We start from the raw sequence: 26,140 nt of genomic DNA, 5'->3' as shown, positions 1-26,140 counted from the left end.
GAGTAAATGCATATATTTAGTTGGACCATTTTTCAACAGCACATTGATAATACCTAATGGGTTTAATACCTTTGCCCAGGAGTGGGGTTTCTTCTAAGCAAAAACTAATCAAAGTATTTCAATTTAAACTGGCAGGAATTGTTCATTACGGGACAAGGAATGGAAGCTAAATGGATTTGGTTGGTCCTCTTTGTAGAAGCTTTCGAAGGCGTTGTTATTTACACGCGTAGAACTTTGCAACTCGACCTGATTACAAAACACAGCGTGCAATCGAGTCACTAACACATAGATCATTATTTCATTATTGTTCGTACGACTTTGCTAATGTTGCAAAGTACAACTTAAATGGTTGGCCGTGGTCGTTTCACAGAAGCGGTGAGAGTTTATCTCCTGGTCTGGGGACTTTGTTTTAGCCTGAGAACCATGGAAGTTGCTTCATTACTATGATAGTATAAGAAAAAAAACACATTAAAATGATTAGGGGAAGACATTATCGGAGGCATTTAAAGGCTCATTGTAAATTGAATGACCTCATGAAAAGTTTGAGGATCAAACAGACAAATGTAATACTAAAGTTTAAAAAAACTTTGCCTAAATAATAAAACTACACAGAAGTTTCTTCATACAACAAATCATTACAGTCCATAGCAATACCTAGGGCTGAACCGAAAACCGTACAGTGAGCGATAAGAAGGTTTACCTGGAGCTGTGTTCTCTCCGGATGAGCGGCTCACTCCAGGGAGAAAGCTCTGGTTGGTATGGCTTTGATGAAGAAAGTGACAGAGCATTTAAAAGTGATGTGTGACTGAACCCCTGGGATGGCTGCGGGGTGACGTACGGCCGATCGCTAAAAGATCACAAGCCCCAGGGGTTAGAAAAATTCTCATCAATGAAATGCTCGCCATCCCAACGTGTCAATCACGGCGAATAATGGTCTTTGTGAGGAAAGGGGAGACAGACCACATGGGGCTTCAGCGTCGTGAAGGACCGCAGGAGGGAGAAAATGGAATGAATAAAGAAATGATTTTTCCTTAAATAATAATGATCCCACATTCTTGAAGCAATGGAGTCTTAAATGCTCCAGACTGAAAGTACAAATGTCAAATGTGATTGTGGTATTCATATTGAGGTTTCTGAAAACATTATCGATATTTCACTCACCGTCTCCATCCTGAAGTATTTCATGCTAGTTTAGAAAAGTATGTCTGCGATATTCAACTACCTCTGCACAATAAAACAAGGACATTGCTGAAGTGAATCTGATCCACCCGGCCCGAGTATTTTTCATTCTTTTCAGGTGCCTCGACACATACCCGCCACCATCTGTCTTCCTGGAAATCAATGCAACAATCTCTTTAGCAGATACACAAACAGATTCTTCTGAATCCAGCAGTGTTTCACTTTAATGTCACAAACAAAGAGATATTTTTTAGGTTGGAGATGTATTAGGCAGATCCTTCAAGTTATGTCATCAGGCTAATCATAGAATTTTGACCATTGGAAGTGTATTTGATTACAAATTCTACGATTGTACATGTATGATGTAAAAAGAAAATGGTACTATTCAAAGTGTACTATCGTATAATACTTACCTATATACTATACCAAAATTATAACAAAGGGTTTTGTTTGGATCTTTGTTTTTATTTTTCTAAAATTACAAATCATTCTTTGCTTGTTTTGTGTGTAAAAAACAATAAAAAAAAAAATCTATTTTTGAACATATCTCAATTACAATAGAAACTTTATAAAGTAATAAGTTCAAAACATCGTCATGATGAGGGACTCACTGCATCTTGGTGAGGAAGACTTCAACATTTGAAACATGTGAGTAAATCAGGAGAGTTGAGTTTGACATTAGTTGACCCTTTATCTCCTGGTCAAGGTGACCCGGAGGCCAAATAACAAATGTGTTTGTGGTATCCCTTGTGTTGTCTTTTAAACAAGAAACATGTACTTATTTGACCAAACAAAAAAGAACTTGTAAAATATCAACATAGCAGTTCAGAGAGAAGAGTTGATTGCATCTCTTAAGGGTTGAATTGAGTTTGGGGAACAATTACATCTGGGTTTATCCCACCGAAAACAGTGTATCTTTGGTCTGTCCTGGGACCTCCCCCCATATGATGGCGTTCATTCGCTGGTTCTTTAGTTGGCGGAGCAACATCAACAGGTTTCAACCACGTTTGTTGGTGTTTTCACACGAATAAAGCACCAAAACCACTTCCCATTCTCTCTCAAGTTGCATCCAAAAAGTAGGACATTCTGCTTGAGGCAGTGGAACAGTCGAATTGACATGTTGATCAGTCCCTTTGGCGTCTGGTGTAACTTTAGTTTAAGGGAGATCCATCCAATCTATGTTCTACCACTTGTTCCCTTATAGGGATTGCGGGGGGGGGGGGGGGGGGGGGGGCTGGAGACTATCCCAGTTTTTTTTCGGGCGACAGGCAATGGGACACCCTGGACAGGACGCCAGTCAGCCACAGGACACACAAAGACACAGAACCATTCACTCGCACTCATACTTACGGACCATTTCCCAATCAACCGCTGTGTGCTTTGGACTGCGGGTTGAAACTGGAGTTCCCGGAGTAAACCCTGAGCAGCATAGACAACATTCTTTTGTCTTGTGTTGTTGTAATTTTTCACAGCCAACTGCCAAGGTCGGGACACTCGGAGCCCAAATGTGTCATCACAAGACTGAAGCGCCGAGAGCCTGGCGGCGAGCTGAGAGCTTCAAAGAACAACGAGACCGTAGTCATATCCCGGATTCTTGCGTTGACACCACGGCGTGATTAAGGTTAAAATCTGGATTGTATAAAAGTTGAAGTCGTCCAATAGAGATGATGCCGTGTTCCAGTAGTTGAGTTAGAACAATCCTAAATAAGCCCCATCATAAGCCAATGACTCATAGCTCATTGTATTAACTGTGTTGCGTGTAATTTGACAATCTGCAACAACATCGCTTCGAATCCCCGCTGTCGTCGACACAGACAAGCATGTGATTATTGCCAGATGAGGACGACACATTTAAACCCCGCATAGATGAGCGTCGGCCAAAAGATCTGGTCGCAGAAACCGGGCGATGAAGCGAGCGGCCACAGCGGGAGATCGGCAGGTGGTTTCGAGTCCAGGAATCTGTAAAACCCAGTGTTAAGATGACCCTTCGTTACGACCTTCGGAAACTACTGATGCATCTGTGATAAAAGAGGGGGTCGGGGATCAGGAGGATATGCGGAGGTGGATTCAGGTAAGGGTAAGATGAGGTAGCTGGCACGAAGGATGCTGATCAATAACTGAGGTTGTTTAGACCCAAAACTGTAGGTTTTATTCAATAGTATCATTATTTCATGAGCTCTCAAATATTCAGACAAATGCATGCATCTGAATTCACACAACAGTCGTCTTAAATGGCAATAACTAACTCTCTCTCTGCTGCGTCCGCCACAAAGAGAAGGCCAAAGTCTTCATTTATTGGTTGATTTATGTTCTTGTTTCTGGTCACAGGTCGTCACATGCTCAACATTTGGCTCTTGACATGAGGTCCTTAAGAGTCCGGTGTCCGCTGACACTTCGAGAAATATTTCAATCACACGCATTGCAAGCAAACTTCACGTCCAATGACATTTACGCAACATCCACAACAGCAATTTTGACCAAAATCCCCTTTAGTAGCTACTTCATTACATTCCCCCAACACCAACATGTAAACGTTTAAATCACCTGTGGACTATAAAGATCATTTTGAGATGCACGTTTGACACGATTGGACAGTTCAGTGTCAATTAAACGCAAAAAACAGGAGATTTGTTTGAAGTTTCTATTTTTTTTAATATTACTCTTGAAATGATTTGTTGATCCAAACTAGGAACTTTGCTAAAACACTACAAAGACAAATAAATATTGCCCTTGGCGGATGAAATAAACGATCCTTTGCTGTAACATAATAAACAACAAACGTTTGTACAAATAGATATCGATATACAGTATCATTTCACATATGTATTCCAGGACAAAATGACAATGATCGAGCTCCCCAGCCTGACCTTGGTGGGTCAGGGTTTCGTGCAGGTTGCTGGCATGTGTGACTGGCAGTAAATTACAGATACCAGCAGAAGTGATGTCAGACGTTTTGCTTCATGTGTTGACTGTTCTCCCCCCCGGCGGCGGCGGCGGCTGCGACACGTGGTCTTGGACCTGTCAATCCACAAAACCCTCAGACACCCCAGAAGGTTTAACAAAGTTGAACGACGATCCACTAAAGAGTACACGCACATATTCGCTAGAATTACATTTTTTTTTTTGTGAAATATACAAGCATCGTTTAAATTGTGTTTAATGTTGGATACAAGTGAGGCAGACACACTTTGAAGAGTTTGTTTTCAACAGAAGTGAGCCAGACAAATTGTTCTAGCAGCTCTTAAAGTGGCGGAGCTGAGAAAGCGTCCCAGTGGGTGCCAGACGATGCATTCATGGGCCGAGCGATCATCTTAACAGGCAGCGGGTCTTTACATTCAGAGATTATTTCAAGATGTAAAAAACGCAGGCTGGATAACAACTACTCGGAAATCAACATGACTCCAGAAATGTGCACTCTAGTAAATAAACTCTCAAATAAATGTATTATTTTTGTATTGTAAATCTGTTCCAACTTAAGTATATATTCAAACTATATCAATGATTATTTAATGTGATAATCTTTAACCATCTCACAATGTACAAAACAAAATCATGAGGTAAAAGATCATGTGGAAACTTACCATTTTGTTTTGTATTTATTGTACATGAAAATAGGGGTTTTATTTAAGGACTTTTGTTCCTCGCTTTTGTAAGTATTGTATTTATTGCCCCTTAAAAACAAGTGACAACAAAAATATATTGGGAGAAAAAGGTGTTTCTTATATTTTCTCTTTCAGAAAACTACACAGGTTCACAGATGCTGTGATCAGCGTTGATGACGCTTTACCTTCTCATCTATTCATACCACCATAATGTCTGTATTCACTTCCCAATTATGACTTTGCAGTTTAATTCGTATTATAATTTCACTGAGGACACTTCTTTAAATCAATAGCCAAGGATCATGGGTACCAATCTGACAATGTTCAATACAGGTGGAGGAAAGTAATTCTCTCCATATTTGAAATGTTTCTCTTTTTAGTTCTGCATTGTGTATTATTTTACAGACATTCTTGATTTTCTCTGCCTCATTTAATCCTTTGCCAAACCTGTGAAACTAAATATAAGACCTGAACTAATCTGTACAATATGCCAGACGTAGACAAAAAAAAAAAACATCTTCTGAGATTCAGGCCAAAACGCAATAGAATATATTTTTGGATTCTTTTATCCGGACATTTTAAGAAATTTATAGACCCGATTTTACATGGATAGTAAATACCGAGCCACAATTCTCAAGTTTGCAGATCATGTTAATCCCGTGATGGTCGTTTAACGTAAAGGGTTTTAGCAGATTCCCTTTGAACCAGCGTCTCAGAAATATCAAACTATTAATACAATTATATACAACTGCGTTTAATTCATTGAAATGTATTATAATAATATGAATAATAATAAACGTTTTTTTTATATAACTTTAGCTTTGCGACTATTCACCTTTGAGGGAAGACCTCCGGGTTCAGTGGTCTGACATTTCTGACTTTATTAAATTCAAAATTGAGAGATTTTAGATTTTGAATCAAAAAAAGATATAAGACCCTGTGACTTCTTTAATGTGGCCCTCATGAGGTCAAGATTAAATCCATTTTATTTAACACTAGAAATTATGTACAAATGATTCTGACATCTAACGAACATTGTTTTTATTTATAACCAGTTTATATCTGAATAGAACTTATTCTAAGTGGGTTGTTAGAGGACATGTTTTTCTCTTCTGTCCTAATTTCTTGTACTTCAAAACAAAGAGTAAAATTAAAATACAATGTTTAAAAAACATTATTAAAAGACGTGTTGGCAGCTATCAGAAGGGTTGCTGACGTTGATGTCGCCAACTCGAATCTGATTGGTTAACACAATCCAATGCCGATTATTTCATCATATTAGACACTGGTGATGGGCTGGTGAAGCTTCATGAAACAGTGTCATGTTGTTTAGAGGTCAGTAGGTGACGCCATCAGTTTAAAAATGATGTTTCATTAGAACAGTTATTCAAAACAAAGGAAAATATTGCAGAGACCGCCATCTAGTGGACTCTGAGAATAATGACACTGTTTCATGAAGCTTCCTCAGACCATAACAACCATATATAAAATAAACTGAACTGAAGTGATTTAATTTACTAAAGACCCCTGACTGTCATGGAAGGTGGAGGAAGACGCATGGAAAAGGTAGAGAAAAGCATTTGGGTTCAATAATCATAATAATAACCAAATCTTAAAAAAACAAAAAAACATTTTCTCTTCATTTGACTTTCAAAGCAGTAGTAAAAGCCTTCCATGAGACACATATGGTATGGACGGTTTTCTCTTTAAGGATCACATTTCTCCGATCCTTAAAACTCTTCACTGGCTTCCAGTTGCTTTCAGGATCAACTTTAAAATTCTGGTTCTTACTTTCAGATCTATTCATGGTCAGGCTCCTCCCTACATCAGTGATCTGATCCAGCCTTACACCCCAGCTCGGGCTCTGAGGTCTGTGGATCAGAATCTACTGATGGTTCCTGAACACGCTTCAGGACCAGAGGAGAGAAATCCTTCCAGACTGTTGCTCCTAAGCTTTGGAACGATCTTCCTCTCTCTTTGTGTTTGATGATCTACTGACTCCTTCATGAAACATCTTAAGACGTTTTTATTTGTTCAGGCTTTTCCTTGATTTTCTGGAACTCCTGTGTTGTTCTCAGTCTTATCTTGACCTTTAAAATATATATTTTAGTGAGTATTGTTTTGATTGTTTAAGCGTTTTGTGACCCTGGTCTGGAAACGCACTATATAAATACAAATTACTTACTTACTTACTTTTCTTGGTGGAAATAAGAGACAAATCTCAATCAAAGGATCTTATTTGAGCTTATCTTATCTTCTATAAATCACACCCGCAGAGCTTAAAAACTACTGGGGTCATATCTGAATTGCTGGGTCTGCCTCGGAGGCAAATGAACACTTTGCTCAAAATGCTGATGGAGTCTAATAGATGAGAGGGTGGTGGGGGTGAGGGGGGGGACTAACCTCTTGTCATCCTTCTTCTTCGGTGACCTAATGTACCCAGAACAGCTGTGTCAGGGCGCTTAGCTGTTAGGCCGGGGTGACAAGTCATTGCTCAGTGTGATGTATGAACGATTACATGTGAAAGGGGAGAGTTTGCTGTAGGGTATGAAGGCTCGCCAGAATCAATATGCCCTCGACGAAGGTATCCCTGCCATCCCAGCTCAAGCATGTGGGGAATCTCGGGCCGCAGGAACACATCACACTGTTCATGCTGTACAAATACCTTTATTACAACCTCTTTAGGGGAGAACACTTTTTTTTTTTTAATATGACGGCCACAGCTGAGCTTTTTCTAAACCTTTTTCAACATAATTGGAAGAAATGCAAGTGAAGGAAATGACATCAAGTAAGAAAATAAGTCACATATTTCAACTAGACGCGCTGAGAGACGTAGATGGCAGCCTTGCATCCCAGCTGTATGGCATTTTTGAGAAACCAATATCCAGATAGCTGAAATAAAAGACACCAAAAAGTTACAAAGTTTATTTCGCCAACAGCGCCACCTACTGAGCTTATAAAGAGAGGACACGTGAATGTTCATCACTAAAACAATCGCTAATGCTAACTGACATGTTTTTTAACTTACATTTTCAGCATCATGTTCCAGACCTGTATCGTGATGTTCCATCTCATCATCCCTGAATTCCTTTATTACCTGAAAAAGAATGTTTTTTTTAATATAAGGAAGCCAAGGTAGTATAGATTTTATTTAAACATAATATACGTTTTTTTATATTTATTATCCTGTTTTATTTGCACTACTTATTCTTGGAGGATTTCTTTTTACTGTAAAGACAGATGACATGATGATGTCAGATTTTTTTTACACAATCAGCATTTAGTTTAACGTGACATAACTAAAGTGAAGCATTATATCCACTAGATGGCAGTAAAGGCTAGAAAACTATTCGACTAATACACTCAGTCAGTTTTTGCTGTTTCGTAAATTCATTCTTAGCTTTTTTATTATTAAAAAATTAAGCATATATTCAAGGATTTTTCAACTTAATAACTATATAGTCTTCTCATTGGATGGAGCAAAGTGTGTAATAGCAAAGTGATGATGGCAATATAAGACAATTATATATATATATATATATATATATATATATATATATATAACACCTTTTCAATCATAAGTTCTATTTTATTAATTAAATGTGAACATGATAAAACAAATGAATTCAATCCACAAATTTTGTAGTTGAACTGACTTCTAGGAGTTCAGTGTATCTCTCCGGGTCGTGCTCCATCAGCGCTCGGATCTGGCTGTTGTAGTGTTCCGAGATGCTCTCCTCCACTGCAACTGTGCACGCCATCGCTCCTTCCTTCCCCAACAGAGCTGTGGACGCTCCTGTGGGAGTCAAAGTGGAGAATTAAAATTGGACCCAAGCCATGAGAACTACATATTTTGACTTTTCTTTTTAAAAAGGATAACTTTGTTTTAACAGTACTACTACAGTAGTAGGCACTGATACAGACAATAATGTCACAGCAAGCGGCGTTACTTGCCTAGTACGTATCCGGCTACGTTCCACAGCGGCAACAACGCGGTTGGTCGGACTCTGTTTTCTGCAAGAATTTCATTAAATTTCTCCAGATGTTTCTTCTCCTGATCCCACATTTCCTGAAAATAATTATATAAAAAATAATAAATTAAATTATTACACAGAGAGAGAGAAAGATTGTTCCAAAGTTTAGGAGCAACAGTCTGGAATGATTTCTCTCCTCTGGTCCTGAAGTGTGTTCAGGAACCATCAGTAGATTCTGATCCACGGACCTCAGAGCCTGAGCTGGGGTGTAAGGCTGGATCAGATCACTGATTTAGGGGGAGTCTGACCATGAATAGCTCTTGAAGTAAGAACCAGAAATGTAAAGTTGATCCTGAAAGAAACTGGCAGCCAGTGAAGTTTTAAGGATCGGAGAAATGTGAGTTCTTCTACTAGAGCGGCTCAGAATTCTCACTGCAGAGTTTTGTATCAACTGCAGGCGAGAAAGCTCCTTCTTGTTTAGACATTACAACTTTATTGACAGTACATGCTCACAGAAAAACATGTTTGTGAAGTGCATATTTTAAGGAAAATAACTAATGGGTCACTCTTGGTCATAAGGTCCAACCACTTTAGTGGTTAGTGGATTAACCAGCGGTCAATCAAAACAGCTGGTTTGGCGTAACGTAGCTCGCTGGATTAAACTAAGGATGTTGATGATTCCATCAATCCTCAGTTTATTTAAAATGTACATAGTTCATTGTGTTGTGTTGTTGAATATAATCGGTTCATCAGTTATGCAAGGCACATTGACATACACTGTACACACAAATAATTCTAAATATATTCATGAAATAATGAATACATGTTTTTTTGTTAAGTCATAAAAAAATATATAGGAATATTGTATAGGATCTATCTTATTTTTAGATGAGGTTAATAGAATAGATTTTGCTGGTGTATTTGCTCTATTGAACAAGGCTTGCACCTGGATCAGCGGGCCTGTGCTGGTTCTCCTCAACACCGCCATTTGTCCGGCGTAGATCCGGTTGGCGCCGTATTCACCAGCGTGGTCCACACGGAGCATTCGGTGCAGCATCTTCTTCTCTGCGTCGTCTCTTGGAGGTGGAACGACACTGTAAGCACAGGAGCTCACCTGCAGGGAAACTACAGAAAAAAACTTCAATATTCAACAAGGTAGGTAGGTAGAACTTTATTGATCACCCAGGAGGTCTCCTTCAGGAAATTGTTTTAACTATATTTAACTATATTGATATAAAGGAGGATATTGAGAAGTTTATATGGCTGGGTTTATATTCAAACAATCATGGTATTAGTAATATATATTGCTAATACAGTATATATTTTACATTATATATTTACAATACATAACTATATATTTAAAACATGTAGATATAGATCTAAGTAGATCACATATTACATTGTCAGACACATAGATATTCGTTGGACAGGCTGAACACAGGATGAATGTAATTCATGTGATCATAGAATACAAAACAAAACAATGATCAGCAACAACAGCTAGTTAGCATTTAGCTTCAGTTAGTTAGCTCACCTCTACTTCTCAGACAGTAGCGAGTCTTTGCAGGACCTGTCAGATGACGCCAGCGGTGCAACACGGTTTGTGTCGTTGCGTGCATTTCTGTTGTACTTTTTCTAAACCCAGACAGTCATAAGAGAGAGGAAAAGGAGAATAAACATGTGCTGGTGATATTGAAGGTGTCAACAGAGGGTAGTTACGTAGACCGCGCAACGACGTGACGTCACCACGCAACAAGTCAACGTAGCATCACGTTTTTAGCCTGAAAGTTAAAAAAAAATTTATAATAAAGTTTGAAAATATGTTTGCTTCTTTAGCTAAAGTAAAAAGTTGGAAATTAAATCATTATGTACTGTATTTACAATGTTTAGCTTTGGTGCTTTCATGCACCCGGAAGTGTGACTATTGCTAACCAAAATATTCAAGTTCAAAAGGTTCCTCTTGAGAAAAAAGAAAGTCAAATATATTTAATTTTTTTTTCAAAAACGTTGCGTCAGGGACAAGAACTAGGTTTGCAAAGATTGTTCAAATACTGCAATGTCAGTAGAGCCATTTTTTTTAAAGTGATGATATTAACGTTTATCATTAACGTTGATTTAATAGGTGTTTAAACAACTAATATTAGTATCATTATTATAAACAAAAACAACAATAATAATAATAACACTTACAATAAAACAACAACTACTACTACTAATAGTAATTATTAATATTATTATTAATAATAATAAATAACATTTAAGGCTTGTTTTGTTAATTTATTTTCAATTCAGTTGAAGATAAACAAGCAAAATTCAGGTCACAATATAACTTTCTTTAACAGGGCCAGTGGTGCCTTCAGTTTATTGTCCACAGATGATGAACCCTCGCAGGGTTCACTTGAATCAATCTGTTTTGACCGATCTCACATGAAAAACCAGGAACACAAAAATCCAAAATTTGCAGAGAATTATTGTGCTCACGGCTGTATTTATCTCTGGCCTGTGGGAGGAAGTCAAACACAAAAGTTTTAAACTATGTTTGCTTCTTTAGATAAAGTAAAAAGTTGGAAATTAAATCATTATGTACGGTATTTACAATGTTTAGCTTTGGATTCATGCATCTGGAAGTGTGACTAGTGCTAAACGAAATATTCAAGTTCAAAAGGTTCCTCTTGAGAAAAAAGAAAGTCACATATATATATATATATATATTCAAAAACGTTGCGTCAGGGACAACAACTAGGTTTGCAAAGATTGTTCAAATCCTTGTCAGATGTATGCAATGTCAGTAGAGCCATTATTTTTTTTTTTAAGTGATGGGATTAACGTTTATCATTAACGTTGATGTAAAAGGTGTTTAAACAACTATTATTTGTATCATTATTATAAACAACAACAACAATAATAATAATAACACTTACAATTATAATACAACTACTACTACTAATAATAATTATTACTATAATTATTATAATTATTATTACTAAATAACATTTAAGGCTTGTTTTGTTAATTTATTTTCCATTCAGTTGAAGATAAACAAGCAAAATTCAGGTCACAATATAACTTTCTTCAACAGGGCCAGTGGTGCTTTCAGTTTATTGTCCACAGATGATGAACCCTCGCAGGGTTCACTTGAATCAATCTGTTTTGACCGATCTCACATGAAAAACCAGGAACACAAATCCAAAATTAGCAGAGAATTATTGTGCTCACGGCTGTATTTATCTCTGGCCTGTGGGAGGAAGTCAAACACTAAAGTGACAAGAGTAAATATATAAAATTACCTCTCGGCGAGACTTCTGGGTCAAACCAAAAATAGGTAAGGTTGTGAATTTTTCAAAACAAGAGGTTTTTTTATTGTTTGTGTTATGGTGAGAGATGCTCTCGTCTCTAGGCGGCAGTAGAGGGCAGAGAGCAGTGAAACCATTTCCGTTCAGCAAAGCACTTTCGTGAGGGGCCAATAAATAACGAAAGGGCTCCAAAATACAACAACAACAACAAATAAAAGCCATTTTTCTTTGGACCAGTAACTGCATACCAAAGTAAAAAAAAAAGAAAGTTTTTCCACACCTTTTTCCCTTTTCAAATGAAGAAAAAAGAGATTATATATATATATATATATATATATATAGTTCTTTTTATTTGTATATAAAGACTACATTATTGAATTAAATAATTACATCAAACAGTTCTTCCTACTTTATTTAAAAAACAAACAAACTGTAACCACGTTTTTTTATTGTTGCTACCATTATATAATATAATAATAATAATAACTCTAATTCAATTGTGAACATTATGAAACTTCCCTCATTTGAGTCAAATAAATATACATATAAACAGTTTTTTAAGTTATTTAAAAAAGCCTTTTGAAAATGGATGAGAGGTACTACAACATTTATCATATTTAAAACCTATATATGAGTCTGCGTTACGAGCATCTGCGGGAATCCAACTTTAAAAAAAGTGAAAGTAAAAGATCTTCCTCACTTATAAAAGTTATAAAATAGTGTTGGCAGACTGGAATCTCTGGAATTCTGGGACTGAACCTTTCGGAGACGCGATGGTCCCCAGTAAACAGCAGCGGAACAGTGAATGGTGGGGTGTGTCATTTATTTTCACTGCATGTGTGCATTTGTGGCGAGACGCTGGTTAAGTGTTTCCCTATCTCCGTGTCTGACTGCGGGTGGCTGCACATGTGTGGCTGCAGACGCCGTCACGCGTGGCTTTCCCTTTCGACTCGGACGCCACATAGATGACACACGTGACCTTGAGCAACAACATCAGGTACATATTGTCTCAGACTTTCTACCCGCCACAGACCATGGCGTTAGTTATTATTAAAATCTTTTTTTAGAGAGTTTTGTTTTGTTCTGGTGAAGTTGGACCTGGTCATGACAACCATCATGGTAGGAATGTTTCTTCTTTTTCGTATCCACTGCACCAACCACCTGATCCCTGGATGGACAAAGTTCAAAAACTGATAAATGACATTTCACAGCACAAAAGATTAATCAATTCATTAGAAAAAAAACAACATCTTGAACTATTGTTAAACAATCGTGGTCTTAATATTCACTTTAATATCTTGGCCTATAAATATTCCAGTAATTTGTGGGTGTGGAAAAACACAGAGTAATAATTATACAACATGGAGCCTCCAATAATTATAAAACCCCTGCCAGACAAGTTACACAAATCCAAACTTTGTTCAACCCCTGACTAGCTCTGCTTGAGATTGTTGTTGGTCGACATTGAAACATCACTGAGTAATCTTGTCTAGTGCGTGACATAAAGAACAATATTGTTAATACCGTTGAGGACATGCAACATCCTGGACAACTGGCAAGTTCGGCTCGGGGGCCATTTGTGGTCCCTTTTTTTTTTTCAACTTTTGCATTCTGTCATAAAATAGCTCATTTGAAAAAAAAGCTGCTTGAATTAAAAAATGGACCTGCAAATAAAAAAACATCTCAAACATCATCAGAACACTATACATTTTAAATGTTAAGTTGCGATGTTGAGTGTTGAAGCTGCAATGTTTGAAACATCAAAATATTAAGATTACATTTTTAAAAAAAGGAGCTACCTGATGTTGGATTTAAAGTGCATTTATTCCTTTAACAAAAACCTTAACGATTCAGTGCAGAGCTGCAAAAACAAACTGCAGAATCCTTGCACGTGAAAGACTAGACGAGTGCCACAAATACCACTTGGTTACTGGTTAAGGAGGTTTAATGGGTCTTTGACCGTCTTCACCCTCCAGGATTTGTTTTGTGAAAGAGTTTCAAAAATTGTTTTCAGATATTGAAAATATCTCTCCTGTGGAATGTACCAAATGACAAAACAAATGACAGAAATTTTTTATTTGACTTCATCCACATCTGTGTTTGTGTGACGTTTTCCTTGCGTGAAAATGTGTGAGTCTGCACACCCTCGCTATGAGTCTCCGGTCAGACGCGCATAGCTGTGGTGGGACGAAGGCTATGAGCTTCTAGACTTCAGAGTCAACAACGTCTGCTCTTTGAAAGGGAGACGAGGTGATATGTCTTGTTTCATTTACTCCCCGACTGACGTGCGTGTGATGCTAAGCAGCGGCTCATATACACAAACACAATTTTGGATGGTCACAATTGTACGTGGTTTTTTGCCACACAAGGGAAAGCCTTAAACACCTGATGAGTCCTTTAGATGGAGCTTCTGTTTAAATCCTTAAACCCAAGTAATCCTGAAATAAAGTAGATAATCAAGTAAGAATTTAGACGTGGCTATATTGGATCACCCCAATCGCCATTTAATTGTTTGTATGTTTGCCTGCGGTTGCTTCTGTCCAGCCATAAACTGCCTTGTGCAGAGTGTCTCTGGCCTCTAATGACTGTGACCCCGGGGTATAGTCGTGTGTACCTAAAATACAATACTAAGACCAGATGGTTTGTGTGATACACAACATTGTTTCCAATTGTTTCATGTAACGACCAGATTACTTCAGGACTAAGTGTGTCTCTGGAGACTTAGTTTAGATCACGATGTGGTCGGGCCTTTTCCCGCACATCGAAAACGTGCCACATCCTCACTGTGGTGGTGTTAAACATACACCAACTGGCTTTTAAAAGTACCTTAATGGGTCTTCGGCTAATGTGGATCAGGAAAATTCTTGAATGCTGAAACAACTAGATTTGGTTGCGGGAATTCAGCAGGGACAGGAACGGGAAACAAAACTATTTAACTGTGAAGAGAAAAACAACTTATTTGTACCATGAAAACAAGATAAAGAACTTGCAGGAATGTTTGGTTTAAAGAAGTGATCCCATTTAGGCAGAAATGCCAATCCAAGAAGAGCCCAAAATCTACACTGTCCGATGGTCCTGCAACAACTCCTGCATCCCAAGTCCAACCGGCCACCATCTCTTCCACACCAGACTCTAGTCTGAGGTCCTAAGAGCCAGCGTCCTATAGCCCTTGTTCGACCATCAAACCCAAGAGGTGGTTCTGCCATGTGTGGCGATACTCGCCTAAAGACTCTTTCAATTTTTGCAGCTGTTGTCACTCAGATCTTGCTTGCTTCTCCAGCCAGAGCCCCCATCTCTTGGGCACCACCCCAGACACTGGGACCTTTTCAACCTCAAGGACCTTCCAAACCCTTCGACACCAGACCTCCAGTCCACACTAGCTTCTTGAAATAAACCTTTTCTTCCGTCTGTGTTTGTCTGTTCTTTTCTACGAGGTAAACGAGTTGAAAGTAGCTTGTATTAAACTAATATATTTTTTGTATATGGACAGCACAAATGAAAAACAAAGTTTCACTATGAAACACATTTGGAGGGACCTTCTGGTAACATGCCTATATTTAGTAAGATGGGCTTCCCAGCAACAATTTGTCAGCTCATCTACCACAAACGATAAAATGAGGATTCATTTCCTGAAAAAATAGGTGGAGTCAAGTAATATACTCTCAGTGAAATGTAAATTGGCGTATAATGTTTCGGGGGTAAAAGTGAGTAACATGGGCTGGGTCACTTGTTTGAAGACTGTGGAACTATGGAAATGAACCTTGAATCATCCCGTTTATCCGCTTTATTGTTGAACCACATATAAATTGCCATGGAAAAAAAATGGTATTCAGGAAAAATTCAGGACTATTTTACAAAGATGTATTTCTTAATCTACTGCTACACGTCATGATATTACATTATGTTATGAGCCCCTCAGACGCCCTAAACGCAGGCTTTGAGTCTTTCTCTACTTCGGTTGAGGGTCTGTAGTCTGTTTTAGGGCACACGTAATCATACGTCCATTTACACACAGTTATTCCTACAGACAATTTCGAGTTCTCAATTAATCTCTGTATGTTTTTGGACTGTGGGAGGGAACCGGAGTGCCCGGAGTAAAAGTCACGTAAACACATGGATCATTCAATCTTCACACAGAAGGGCCGCTTGTTGTTTTCATGTTGTTGTTTTTTTTTTAAATCAGTAGTATTAAAAAAATAATAATCTGGTTGTTATACATTAAGTTTCGAACACTTGCGCTCGCACTAGGAAACTTTATTCTCTATATTTCTCTTTGTTCTTGTTCCTATTTTATTTTTATTTTCTTGATTAATTGCTGTATTGCTGTGTCTAATTGGAAAAAAAAAACAATTTCCTGAAGGAGACCTCCTGAGGGATCAATAAAGTTCTACCTACCTACTTTGACCAACAGGTTACCAACATGAACACCAAACTTGCTTTATTGTAGGGGGTCAGACATGGCAGTTGTATTGATTTTCATCATGGCAGAAGTATAGTAAAGGAGCTTCTAAAGTTTCTAGTTAGAGAAAACCCCCAAGATAGTTGTTTCTAACAGAAGAAGGAGCCATAAACAAATATGTCAAATCTTCCACGGTGTTGCTTGAAAACAAGAAGACGTGTGTGTCCATCAGTACAACATGAAACAAAGTTCAACGTCATGCTCCATGTCGGTACATATTAGATTCTCATTTAGTAATGAATTATAGTTGTTCATTAGTGTATTTCTTTATTTTCATAAGACATATGTGGACGGAGATTTCCCATCAGAGAACACGTCTATCCCAACCAGACCAGAGCTGTTATCTCCATCCTACATCCTATGAATAAAAAAGGCTGTACTGTAAAGAGGTTCTTCTTTTACTTCTGGCATTTCCAGTCATAGGTCACCACGGCATGTCATCCATCCTCCAGCTTAACCTTTGCTGATCATCTGCTTATCGTGTCCTTATCTACCACAACTATGAATTGAACAAACACTGGGACACTGACTAACACCCTGACAATTAAAACATGTTTTTTTCCTTTGCTGTTCAGTTTATTTGGAGTTATGCAATTCAATTGTTTTTTAAAACACCAGCCATTTTATGGTTTGGTATTCTTCTGAGAGAGTGAGACTCATTAACAGATTTATATTCACCAAGACATTAAAAAGCCAACAAACCATCTCTATTTTCCACCAGCAAGAGATTGAAAATCGGAGAGATTTGAGGTTTATTATTGAACTGTTTACATGTGTTATCCTGGCATTGTGGCGTTATAGTTAGCTCTGGTTGGTGCGTGTTTAGTTTTGTCTGGTGCTTGTCTGTTTGGCAAATGTTTTCTTGTTTTTTTTCACCCCAAAAAAAATGGAAGTCTGTGTTCTTACACAGGAATTGGAAACTTGTGTGCCTCGAGGCAAACCTCACTGCAGCTATTTAGAATGGACCGATTGTAATGACCTCTTCCGACAGAAGACGTAGAGGCACGAGCGTGATCGCGGCCACCTGACATGAGTCGAGACAGTCCGCAGAAAAATGTGTCAACAAGTCGAGGGAAGTCAGTTTACAGACAAGTCTGGTCTGCTTGGGGAAAAAAAGACTGCTTTGCTACAAGCAGAAAAAAAAGTTATGTAACTGAGAACAATTTAAACAATGTAAGAATGATGAAGTTTCATAATCACAGTATTATATAAGATAAATATAGAAATAATGAGCCTTTAAAAGAGTGCGATGAGAAACCAGTCATTTAAACACTGTCAGCCACAGGAAGTGGCTAAATACATCCGTGCAGTTGCCGTTCCATGTGCTTCTCCGGAAGTCGCGTTCCCTGATTTACAGAGTGCAAAGTGCATGTTACCTCGAGTACATACTGTACTACAAATGGCTTAAGTGGTGTATGCTACTTAAAGAAGACATGCCAAGAGGTTTGTCGTCTTGTAAGGCTTTTTAATTGCTTAAAAATAAGATGTTTCTTTTTAATATATTGCTTTAAATCCCCTTCACACTCGAATCAATCACATCGTTTAATAGAAAATGTAACATTTTATTGACACATTGCTGACAAAACACAGAACAATTTTCCATTGATTGGATCGAACAATTTGTCAGCCCTCCCCTCTCTGCTTTGGTTGTATGACAAGAGACTAAGAACACTATGCAAATAAAACATTAAAGGTTGTTAACTGGAATTTGTTACCCAATGTGACATCAGAAAACAGTTGCTTCTCTACAGTTCGATAAGCCTTTCAGAAGGCATTGCGAGTTCCACTATTTGGCTTGTTTTTTTGTGTTTGGAAGTACATTTTAGCTTTCTCAAAGTTACCTACCCCTACTTTAAGCAATTGGCTTTCTCTAAAGTCATGATGATTTGCCTGTTATCTAATAAGCTTCTTTAAAAAGATGAAACTATTTTGCTCCCTTGAATGCATCTTCTTCTATTCACTTTCGATGGATTGGTGCTATAGACAGCTCTCAAATAAAGGCCAGGTATTTATTTTTTCCAAATTTACTTCACTGGTATTTCCCTGTGTCAAAAGATAATCTGTCCAGTCGTCATTGGTGTGTCCAAAGTCTTTTCCTATTTGGTCCAAGTAGGTGTCCAGAAGGCATACTGACCTTCTACCATAGAGTCAGTCTACTCAAGGAAGTCCATGAAATCGTTTTGTGACCTGTGGTGACAATACAAAGATGGATCAACCAGTAAATAAAGAGCTTTATCTTTTGCCTTAGGTCTTCGACTCACACACTAAACAGCGTACTTGGTATATTTTTTTAAACATCATTTCAAGATACAGAATTTGAACCCATTTTCGTCTAGAGCTATGGACTTGGTACCAACGAGAACTGATTCTCGTTTGGACCCTTCAGTCTCCAGTAACACTTGGGGGTTGTGACTTAATGGAGTTGACGCAGCTTGCTAGCCTAACAGGCTGCTTTTTTATTTTATTGAAGAGAGTCGTAGTTTTTATTTAGTAGTAGGTCTGGTTGTTTTCCTCCTTTATTGTTTGCGGCTGCAGAGGATTTAAGCAACACCTTCGGGTAACACCACTCATAAAATATTACTTAGAAACACACTCATACATCTTAACACCCCATAATCTTCCTAATTTAGCTTAATCGATGACTTAAAATGTTGATAAGGTAGTGTTAAAGTAACCAAACACTTAGAACAAATGTCCTGACAGAAGGCTCAGATTGTGTAAAATATTCTGTTTTTATTATATAACCACATTTGTACTTGTCCCATTTGTTTTCCAGTCTGTAAAAGACAATGTTTTTACAGCTCGCAGGGAGTGGATGATTCCCTAATAAATGCCACAACCACCATCCAGTCCTCCCTCCTCCTACTGCTTTTCTCCAGTGGTATTTTTAGAGCCAGGCGGTCAACAATCGTGGAGTGTAAAGGCGAGGAGTTGTTTTTGTTGATGTTCTTCTTACCACTTCAGTGTGGTGACTGACGATGAGCTGGTGCCGATGTACGTCACAAGGGCTTGAATGAGTGGGAGTCAGGCTCCGAGCCCTATTAAGACCAGAGCCAGCCACTCAGGTTATTGGACTATGTGTCCCTTTTGCTATTTCAGGGGACAATTGTGCCTGTTATGTATTAAGAGAGAGGCCGCAATATCCTACGACGCATTGTTAAAATAAAGAAGGCATGTTGACTCAGAAGTCATGTTGAAGATCCAAGACCAATCTGTCAGAGGCAGGACTGAAGAAGCCGGAAGTCCTTCCACTTGGTTGCATCTAGAAACTCAACTTAGTGATAAAGTTGCCACCAGCAGGTTGTTTAGTTCTCTTTGTTTGTTTGTGATAAGTATACCTCTGACATTTGTGAATACATTTTGAAGTTAACTTTGAAATACTTTGATTTAAGCGGTGTTTTGGATTAATTCATCAGGGATCGAGGAAGGTTTTGAAGGATTCATTGGTCACTTGACTTAAAAATAGAAAAAACGAGAGATTATGAAAATAAATCAGCTTTTATGTGCCTGTAGCACCAAACTGCCGTGTTATGATAACGCAAGATAGCAAACTTTGGTAGAGATCAGGGTCCTACTCTAATTTAAATAGCACAGATGAGCTCTGGTGAAAATGTTTATATTTGACATTCAGGGTTATTAATGCAAATACTTTATTAACAGAGACGATCAGAGGCTTATTTGAAACATCTTAAAATGGAGTTTAACAAGAATAAAAGTGTAAATCAGTAACTTAAAGCACTGAGTATTGATGAAGATGGTCTGTTCGTCTGAGCTTCATATCACAACACAGGCGCAAACTCTTATTACATTTATAAAATAAAAGCGTTTTGTTTACAATTGACAAATGACCAAATCATGTGACGGTGTATTTATATGTGTATGTTTTTCAAAGAGATCGCTTCAATCACGTGATCACATGAAGACAACTGCTTTTTTTCTGCAGCTTCAGTTTGATCGGATGTGATGTTGTTTCACAAGAACGTCTGTGACTCTCATAGACTTGAAGCATCAGACGCCGATCATTTTGTTCATTATATTATAAAACAAGTTTATTATTCTTTTACGTTCTTAAATCGCGGATTAAAATATTCAGTATAAAACGATATATGTTGTTTTAATAAATACAGATCATCTGTTTGGTAAATGAGAATATATTTATATGTATTTGATTTAATTAATTAATTTAATATCCACTAATTTTTGATAAATATTGATCATTAATGTAACTCTGATGTGAACATCTCAACATGACTAGTGAGGCTGACGTGCATCTGAGCAGCTGATCCGTATGTACGCCACCTACAAACGTATTGGGAATTCCAACCTTTTAAACACTCTTTTCTTTATTGATACATATAGACTTTGATGTGGAAAAGTATGTCAGCGCGTTTTTTTGAACATACGACCCCTTAGTACATGAGGCCCCTGATAACTTGGTTGCTTAGTAGTTGTTTTCATAGTGGGTTTTTAATAAAGTTACGGGATTCCTAGTTAGGGAACGTTTGCCAAGAGCCAACACATTTCTAATATCATAAAAAATGTTTTGTTAATTTGTTTAAATTCTCGGTTTTTATCATGCCACTTAGAATGAGTTGCATGGCTGAGATATGTAGTCTTTCAGTCCTTTAATTTTTCATTCGAATACTACTATACTTTAGGAAGTAAATCAAGTGATGCTAATTATGTAGAGACAGATTTGGGAAAACATTTGGTGGAACAAGATACCGGACTTATTTGGATGTAGCATTCTTTTAAAAGGTAAAAGTGTAGAGGTATTGGGCAATAGTGCAGATAGAACAATGGCCTTAAAATAGCGACTGGACTTTGTAGGTCTTTTTTAGGTCATTGTTGAATGTAGCCCTCCCACACAATCTTTCTGACATGATACAACTAAAAGGATATTTTTGGATTAAAAGGGCGTCAAACACAGTTGCTCATCATCTCTCATCCCATCTAAAAAGGTCAATAAGTGAAAATGTATTATTGTGTAGAAGGCTCTGTTGTCACCTTTAAACCTATTTATCACCATTCTAAAATGTCCTCTCTTGAGAAAAAACGAATTTCACAGGACTTCACCAAACCGTAACTCACAAACTGAAGGCAGGTTTCCAATGCGGCCTCGCTTTGGCTTTGAAAAAAATACATAAATAAAAGTTTCAGTGCGTCATCTGTTTTCATTGTGGTGGCTGGCTGCAGTGTTTATAATATTTATCTGTATGTCTCACCCACAAATAAACTCTGAAAGTGTAAAACCCTAAACTGTGAGAGTTTGTTTTGAATAGTCCCAAACGCAGATGGATCGGTCCAGAAATGTGTGATGAAGCTTGGAAGGAGTTTGTGTTATTGTTGGGAAACTTCCATCATTTTTGATAGAGCTCCTATTGTGACCATTCTCTGAGCAGAACTATCCAACAAGAGGATTTCTAAATAACCTTTCAAAGAATTTTAGGCCTCTTCAGGATAGAGAAAAAAGATCACCCTGAAACCACAGTTGTTTACTTATGGTTAAGTTTAGTAGGGATTTCTACAGAAAAGTAATTTGAACTCCGAAGTGTCATTGTAAGCACTGTTATCTGATCTTTATTTTCTGGTACAGTTGGATTTAGGCATTGAAAAGTTGAGGAAAAAAGACCTGAAACAGTTTCTACATTTTTATAAAATGTGCAGTGGCACTTCACAGTGGGGGGGCGCTGTGATTAGTGGTTAAATTAGGATACAACTGACCATAGAACTGTCTTTCATTTGTGTACCTCAACCTATACTTGGCCCAAAAAAGTATCTGTTTCTATTTTTGCAAAATGTAGCTCAAGCCTATATCTGGGGTCTAAATCACTCAGCCGGGGGACAATCCAAAGGTCATCAGGTTCTGGTTACACACATAAATATCTCTAGGTTCTCTGGCTCTTTTTTATTTAAAAAAAAAAAAGACATTGCTCTGTGAAATAAAGTTCCGTATTATTGTTCATAATAACTTTAGCATCTTGGAAAACCTCTGTCCATCTATGCGTCTGAACAGCTAAAGCATTACTTTTTATAAGCTTCATTTTATCAATCTTTTTTCTTTTTTCAATCATTTATAAAGTTTGTTATCAAGAAAATATGGTTGGTGGTGTGTTTCATAGTTTAATTGTGACTTTTTATATAACTTTTTTTTTCATGGCTGAAATGAATGACTTTTAGTAAGAAATATAGATGCCTGTTTATAAGCAAGCAATTAAATCAATAAAATAAATGAACTTTGATGAATGAAATGAATCTCTTATATATTTTATATTTATATATATATATATATATATATATATACATATATATATATGTATATATATATATATATATACAGTATATATATATATATATAAATTAACATTGACCTGCTGGTTTCCTGTTTCCACTGTAGGCTCTGTGATTCTACCATCCACATTTTCTTTGGAGAGAACCACTAGAATTTTGAGTCATAAAGAATCAGGACCCAAACATTTGGGCATATATTAGGAAGGCATTGTGGGTAAAAAAAGAGAACGGGCGAGGCGGAGGGGCCAAGTGAATAATTGCTGGCGTGGGCTGCATTTTTGAATTTACAGCACACTAAAACAGCGCCACTTATTTAAGAGTGTAAAGCGAGAGGAGGAAAAAAAAAGCACAGAATAGATATTTTGTTCACTATTTTCTATCTGTTCGAAGCCCTTCCCTTCCATTTTGCTAAATGCGTCTATTCTCGCTTAAATTGAAGAAGCCAGAATGACACCATTATTTTGACTGGACTGTTTTTCCTCGCAGAGAGCGAGAGAGAGGCCATAGGAAGTGTAGGTGACCTAGACTGGCTAACCACCACTCGACCGCTGATTGCTGAGGCACCGCCGCCCCCGCAGCCACCTTCACCGTCCACCGTCTGCCAGCTCCACGGCATTTCTACGACATGTCACGACCACAAGCAGCTCAGCTCTCAGGCGAAAGAGATCAACACGGTGTTAGACGGAGGATCCTTTCACCCCACCGGCCCTTAACAGCCGTCCGGCCGACACCAACCGCACTCTAGTTAGACAGTATTTTTGGCAGCGCTGAGTTTATATTTGTGTATGTTGATCATCTTGGGCATAAACCAGAAGTTTGAACGATGTCTGCGTCTTACTAGATGATTTGTTGGATTCCTTTTGCAACACTCCAGATACAGTTCTGGTACAATCAGCTAAGGAGTCTTGGATTAAGTTTAGTTCATTCTTATCGTTAAAGTAGAAGCTATTCACTGGCATTTTAGAGAATTCTAACCCGCTCAAGTAGAAGAACTCACATTTCTCCGATCCTTAAAACTCTTCACTGGCTTCCAGTTTCTTTCAGGATCAACTTTAAAATTCTGGTTCTTACTTTCAGAGCTATTCATTGTCAGGCTCCTCCTTAAATTACTGATCTGATCCAGCCTTACACCCCAGCTCGGGCTCTGAGGTCTGTGGATCAGAATCTACTTATGGTTCCACGCTCACGACTCAGGACCAGAGGAGAGAAATCTTTTCAGGCTGTTGCTCCTAAGCTTTGGAACAATCTTCATCTCTCTTTGCGCTTGATGGAGTCTACTGACTCCTTTAAGAAACATCTTAAGACGTTTCTATTTGTTCAGGCTTTTCCTTGATTTTCTGGAACTCCTGTGTTGTTCTCAGTATTATCTTGATCTTTAAAGTGTATATACTTTTTTGAGTATTGTTTTGTTTGTTTAAGCGCTTTGTGACCCTGGTCTGGAAAAGCGCTATATAAATAAATATTACTTACTTACTTACTTACTATTTTTTCTCTCCAATAACTCACTATTCAGCTTTTTTTTGGACCACAGCTCGTGTTAGCGCTACTGTTCTCTACTTGACTCGACAATCTACCTGGTTTGTGTTGCGTTTCCACCAGCATGGTCCAACAAAACAGATAGTATTTTAAGTACATCCTCCACTTTTGTTCCAAGGGACCTAAAGGCTCTATTATAAAGGTGATCCTGACTGTCTGCCGGACACTCATTGGTCAGAGAGCGACATCACCGAAGAAGCCAATTGCGAGGATGTAGCAGAGCTAGAGGAAACACAGCAGACTAGAGATGAGTCGAGTCGAGCAGGACTGAAGTTGTGTAGTCGAAAAGTGAAAGTAGGGAGTGGAAGTCCAAAGCTTACCTTCCAAAATGATTCCATACATACCTTAAATGATCTTCTGATTCAAGAATATGGTCATCATTGTGATACTGCTGACCTATTATCTCACAATAGAACTAGATATCTACATAACACTGAAGACATTCTGAATGACCTTGGGTTGAACCGTGACGCAGTTTGTCCCAAAAAAAAGAAAGAATCGGGACTGTGTTACATAATTTGACCAGAAGTTTCAATCAAAGCATTTGCTTGCTTTGAAGGGAGAAATATAAAATGATGACTCACTTTAGAAAAGAAAAAATAATCTCATATTTGCACATGGCGAGACAGCAGACCTGTCGGTGGTCTGCCCAATGCTTTCCATGTTTCTTCTTTTGCGGTGATGAGGACGATGTTGTGAGTCCCAGCGAGGGCAGTGTCATACTTTCCTCCACAGCTGTGTCGTGTACTTTTCCCCTGACCAGAGAGAAGCTTCATCAGAGACTTGGCCAATGCCAAAGAGCACTTTGAAGGCCTTTTTTTTTGCCTTCTAAATGTCATCTTAAATTACTGTATCTGCGATTGGCAATGTTTTACAACTTAATGTCTATTCCATTCAGCTGTGGCACCATTTGTGTTGGCTTCTATTACAATATGTGTTTTTAAAAGTAAATGGAACAATTTCACCGAAAAAATGTAAAGTTTATTTTAGTAAGGCTGGAGTTACTATTCTTTTTCTTTTGCCATGTTATATTTATCATTTTATTACAGCAATTTTTTTATTTTGACACCTTAAATAATAATATCTTTTGGTGGTTTTCTTCATGTTCTTTTTAGTATTTCAGATTTTTGATCAGCTTTCTTGATCATTCTTTTTACTCCAGTCGACTCCAGGTACTCATTTACTTCTTCTGTCCCTTCGAGATACTTATTTTACGTAAGATTAATTGGGGTTGTAGCTTATTTATTATTATAGAACAAACACTGCCAGGCATGGAGTCACATGTCAATTAATATTTTCCACTTGCTGTGCAAAAAAAAAACACGAGAAAGAGTGACTTATTAACTTCTCCCTTTTTTTTACTCTTTCAGCAACTTTTCTCATTGTGCAAAAGCTTGTGATTTCACTGGTGAGGTGACTCTGCACTGTTCAGTGCACAGTTAATTTATGCCCAATCCCACAAGATCTCACTATTTTCTTCATCTTTCTAATCAAACTCAGTGACACAGTTGGTTCTGTTGAAAAAGCATGATATTTTGAATAGCTTTTTGAAACTTTGCCATGTGTGAGTAAATACTAAACTGAGATTTTGTTTTAAAATCTTTCAAATGACTAGTCATTTAATATAAGTTTGCAACTTATTGACCCTCCTTACAGGTCTGGGACGGGCACATAAATAATTGTATTTCATCTCTGGGCTTCAAGTGTCTGAGGTAGTAGTAGTAGTAATTCAATTTTGAATATTTATGACTCACTGGCTGTTATTTTAACGATGCTCTTCAGTACATGATGACATCATTACTTTGT

General features: G+C 37.8%; 2 protein-coding genes across 3 annotated transcripts in view; one reads left to right on the top strand and one right to left on the bottom strand.

Annotated features, from left to right (window-relative positions):
* Nucleotides 1-7,432: 7,432 nt before the first annotated feature.
* coq7 (coenzyme Q7 homolog, ubiquinone (yeast)) lies at nucleotides 7,433-10,471 on the bottom strand. The gene is made up of 6 exons (XM_087783302.1): nucleotides 10,290-10,471; nucleotides 9,702-9,880; nucleotides 8,736-8,850; nucleotides 8,438-8,577; nucleotides 7,810-7,878; nucleotides 7,433-7,673 (listed from the first exon to the last, which is right to left on the bottom strand). Exons 1-6 carry the CDS (start codon nucleotides 10,372-10,374, stop codon nucleotides 7,596-7,598), a joined length of 666 nt encoding a protein of 221 aa, XP_087639428.1. The 5' UTR covers nucleotides 10,375-10,471; the 3' UTR covers nucleotides 7,433-7,595.
* A 7,812-nt stretch (nucleotides 10,472-18,283) lies between these two features.
* Nucleotides 18,284-26,140, top strand: part of abcc6a (ATP binding cassette subfamily C member 6a) — a 36,937-nt gene continuing 29,080 nt past the window's right edge. For both annotated transcript variants that reach the window (XM_087804611.1, XM_087804603.1), the window contains exon 1: nucleotides 18,284-18,512. In XM_087804611.1, coding sequence (XP_087660737.1) covers nucleotides 18,426-18,512 — 87 coding nt within the window. In that variant the 5' untranslated portion in view covers nucleotides 18,284-18,425. The remainder of the gene's footprint in view (nucleotides 18,513-26,140) is intronic.

Source organism: Callionymus lyra, chromosome 1 (assembly GCF_982586985.1).
Source record: "Callionymus lyra chromosome 1, fCalLyr1.hap1.1, whole genome shotgun sequence".
Taxonomy (NCBI): domain Eukaryota; kingdom Metazoa; phylum Chordata; class Actinopteri; order Syngnathiformes; family Callionymidae; genus Callionymus; species Callionymus lyra.
This window is presented reverse-complemented; position numbering and strand designations above follow the sequence as displayed.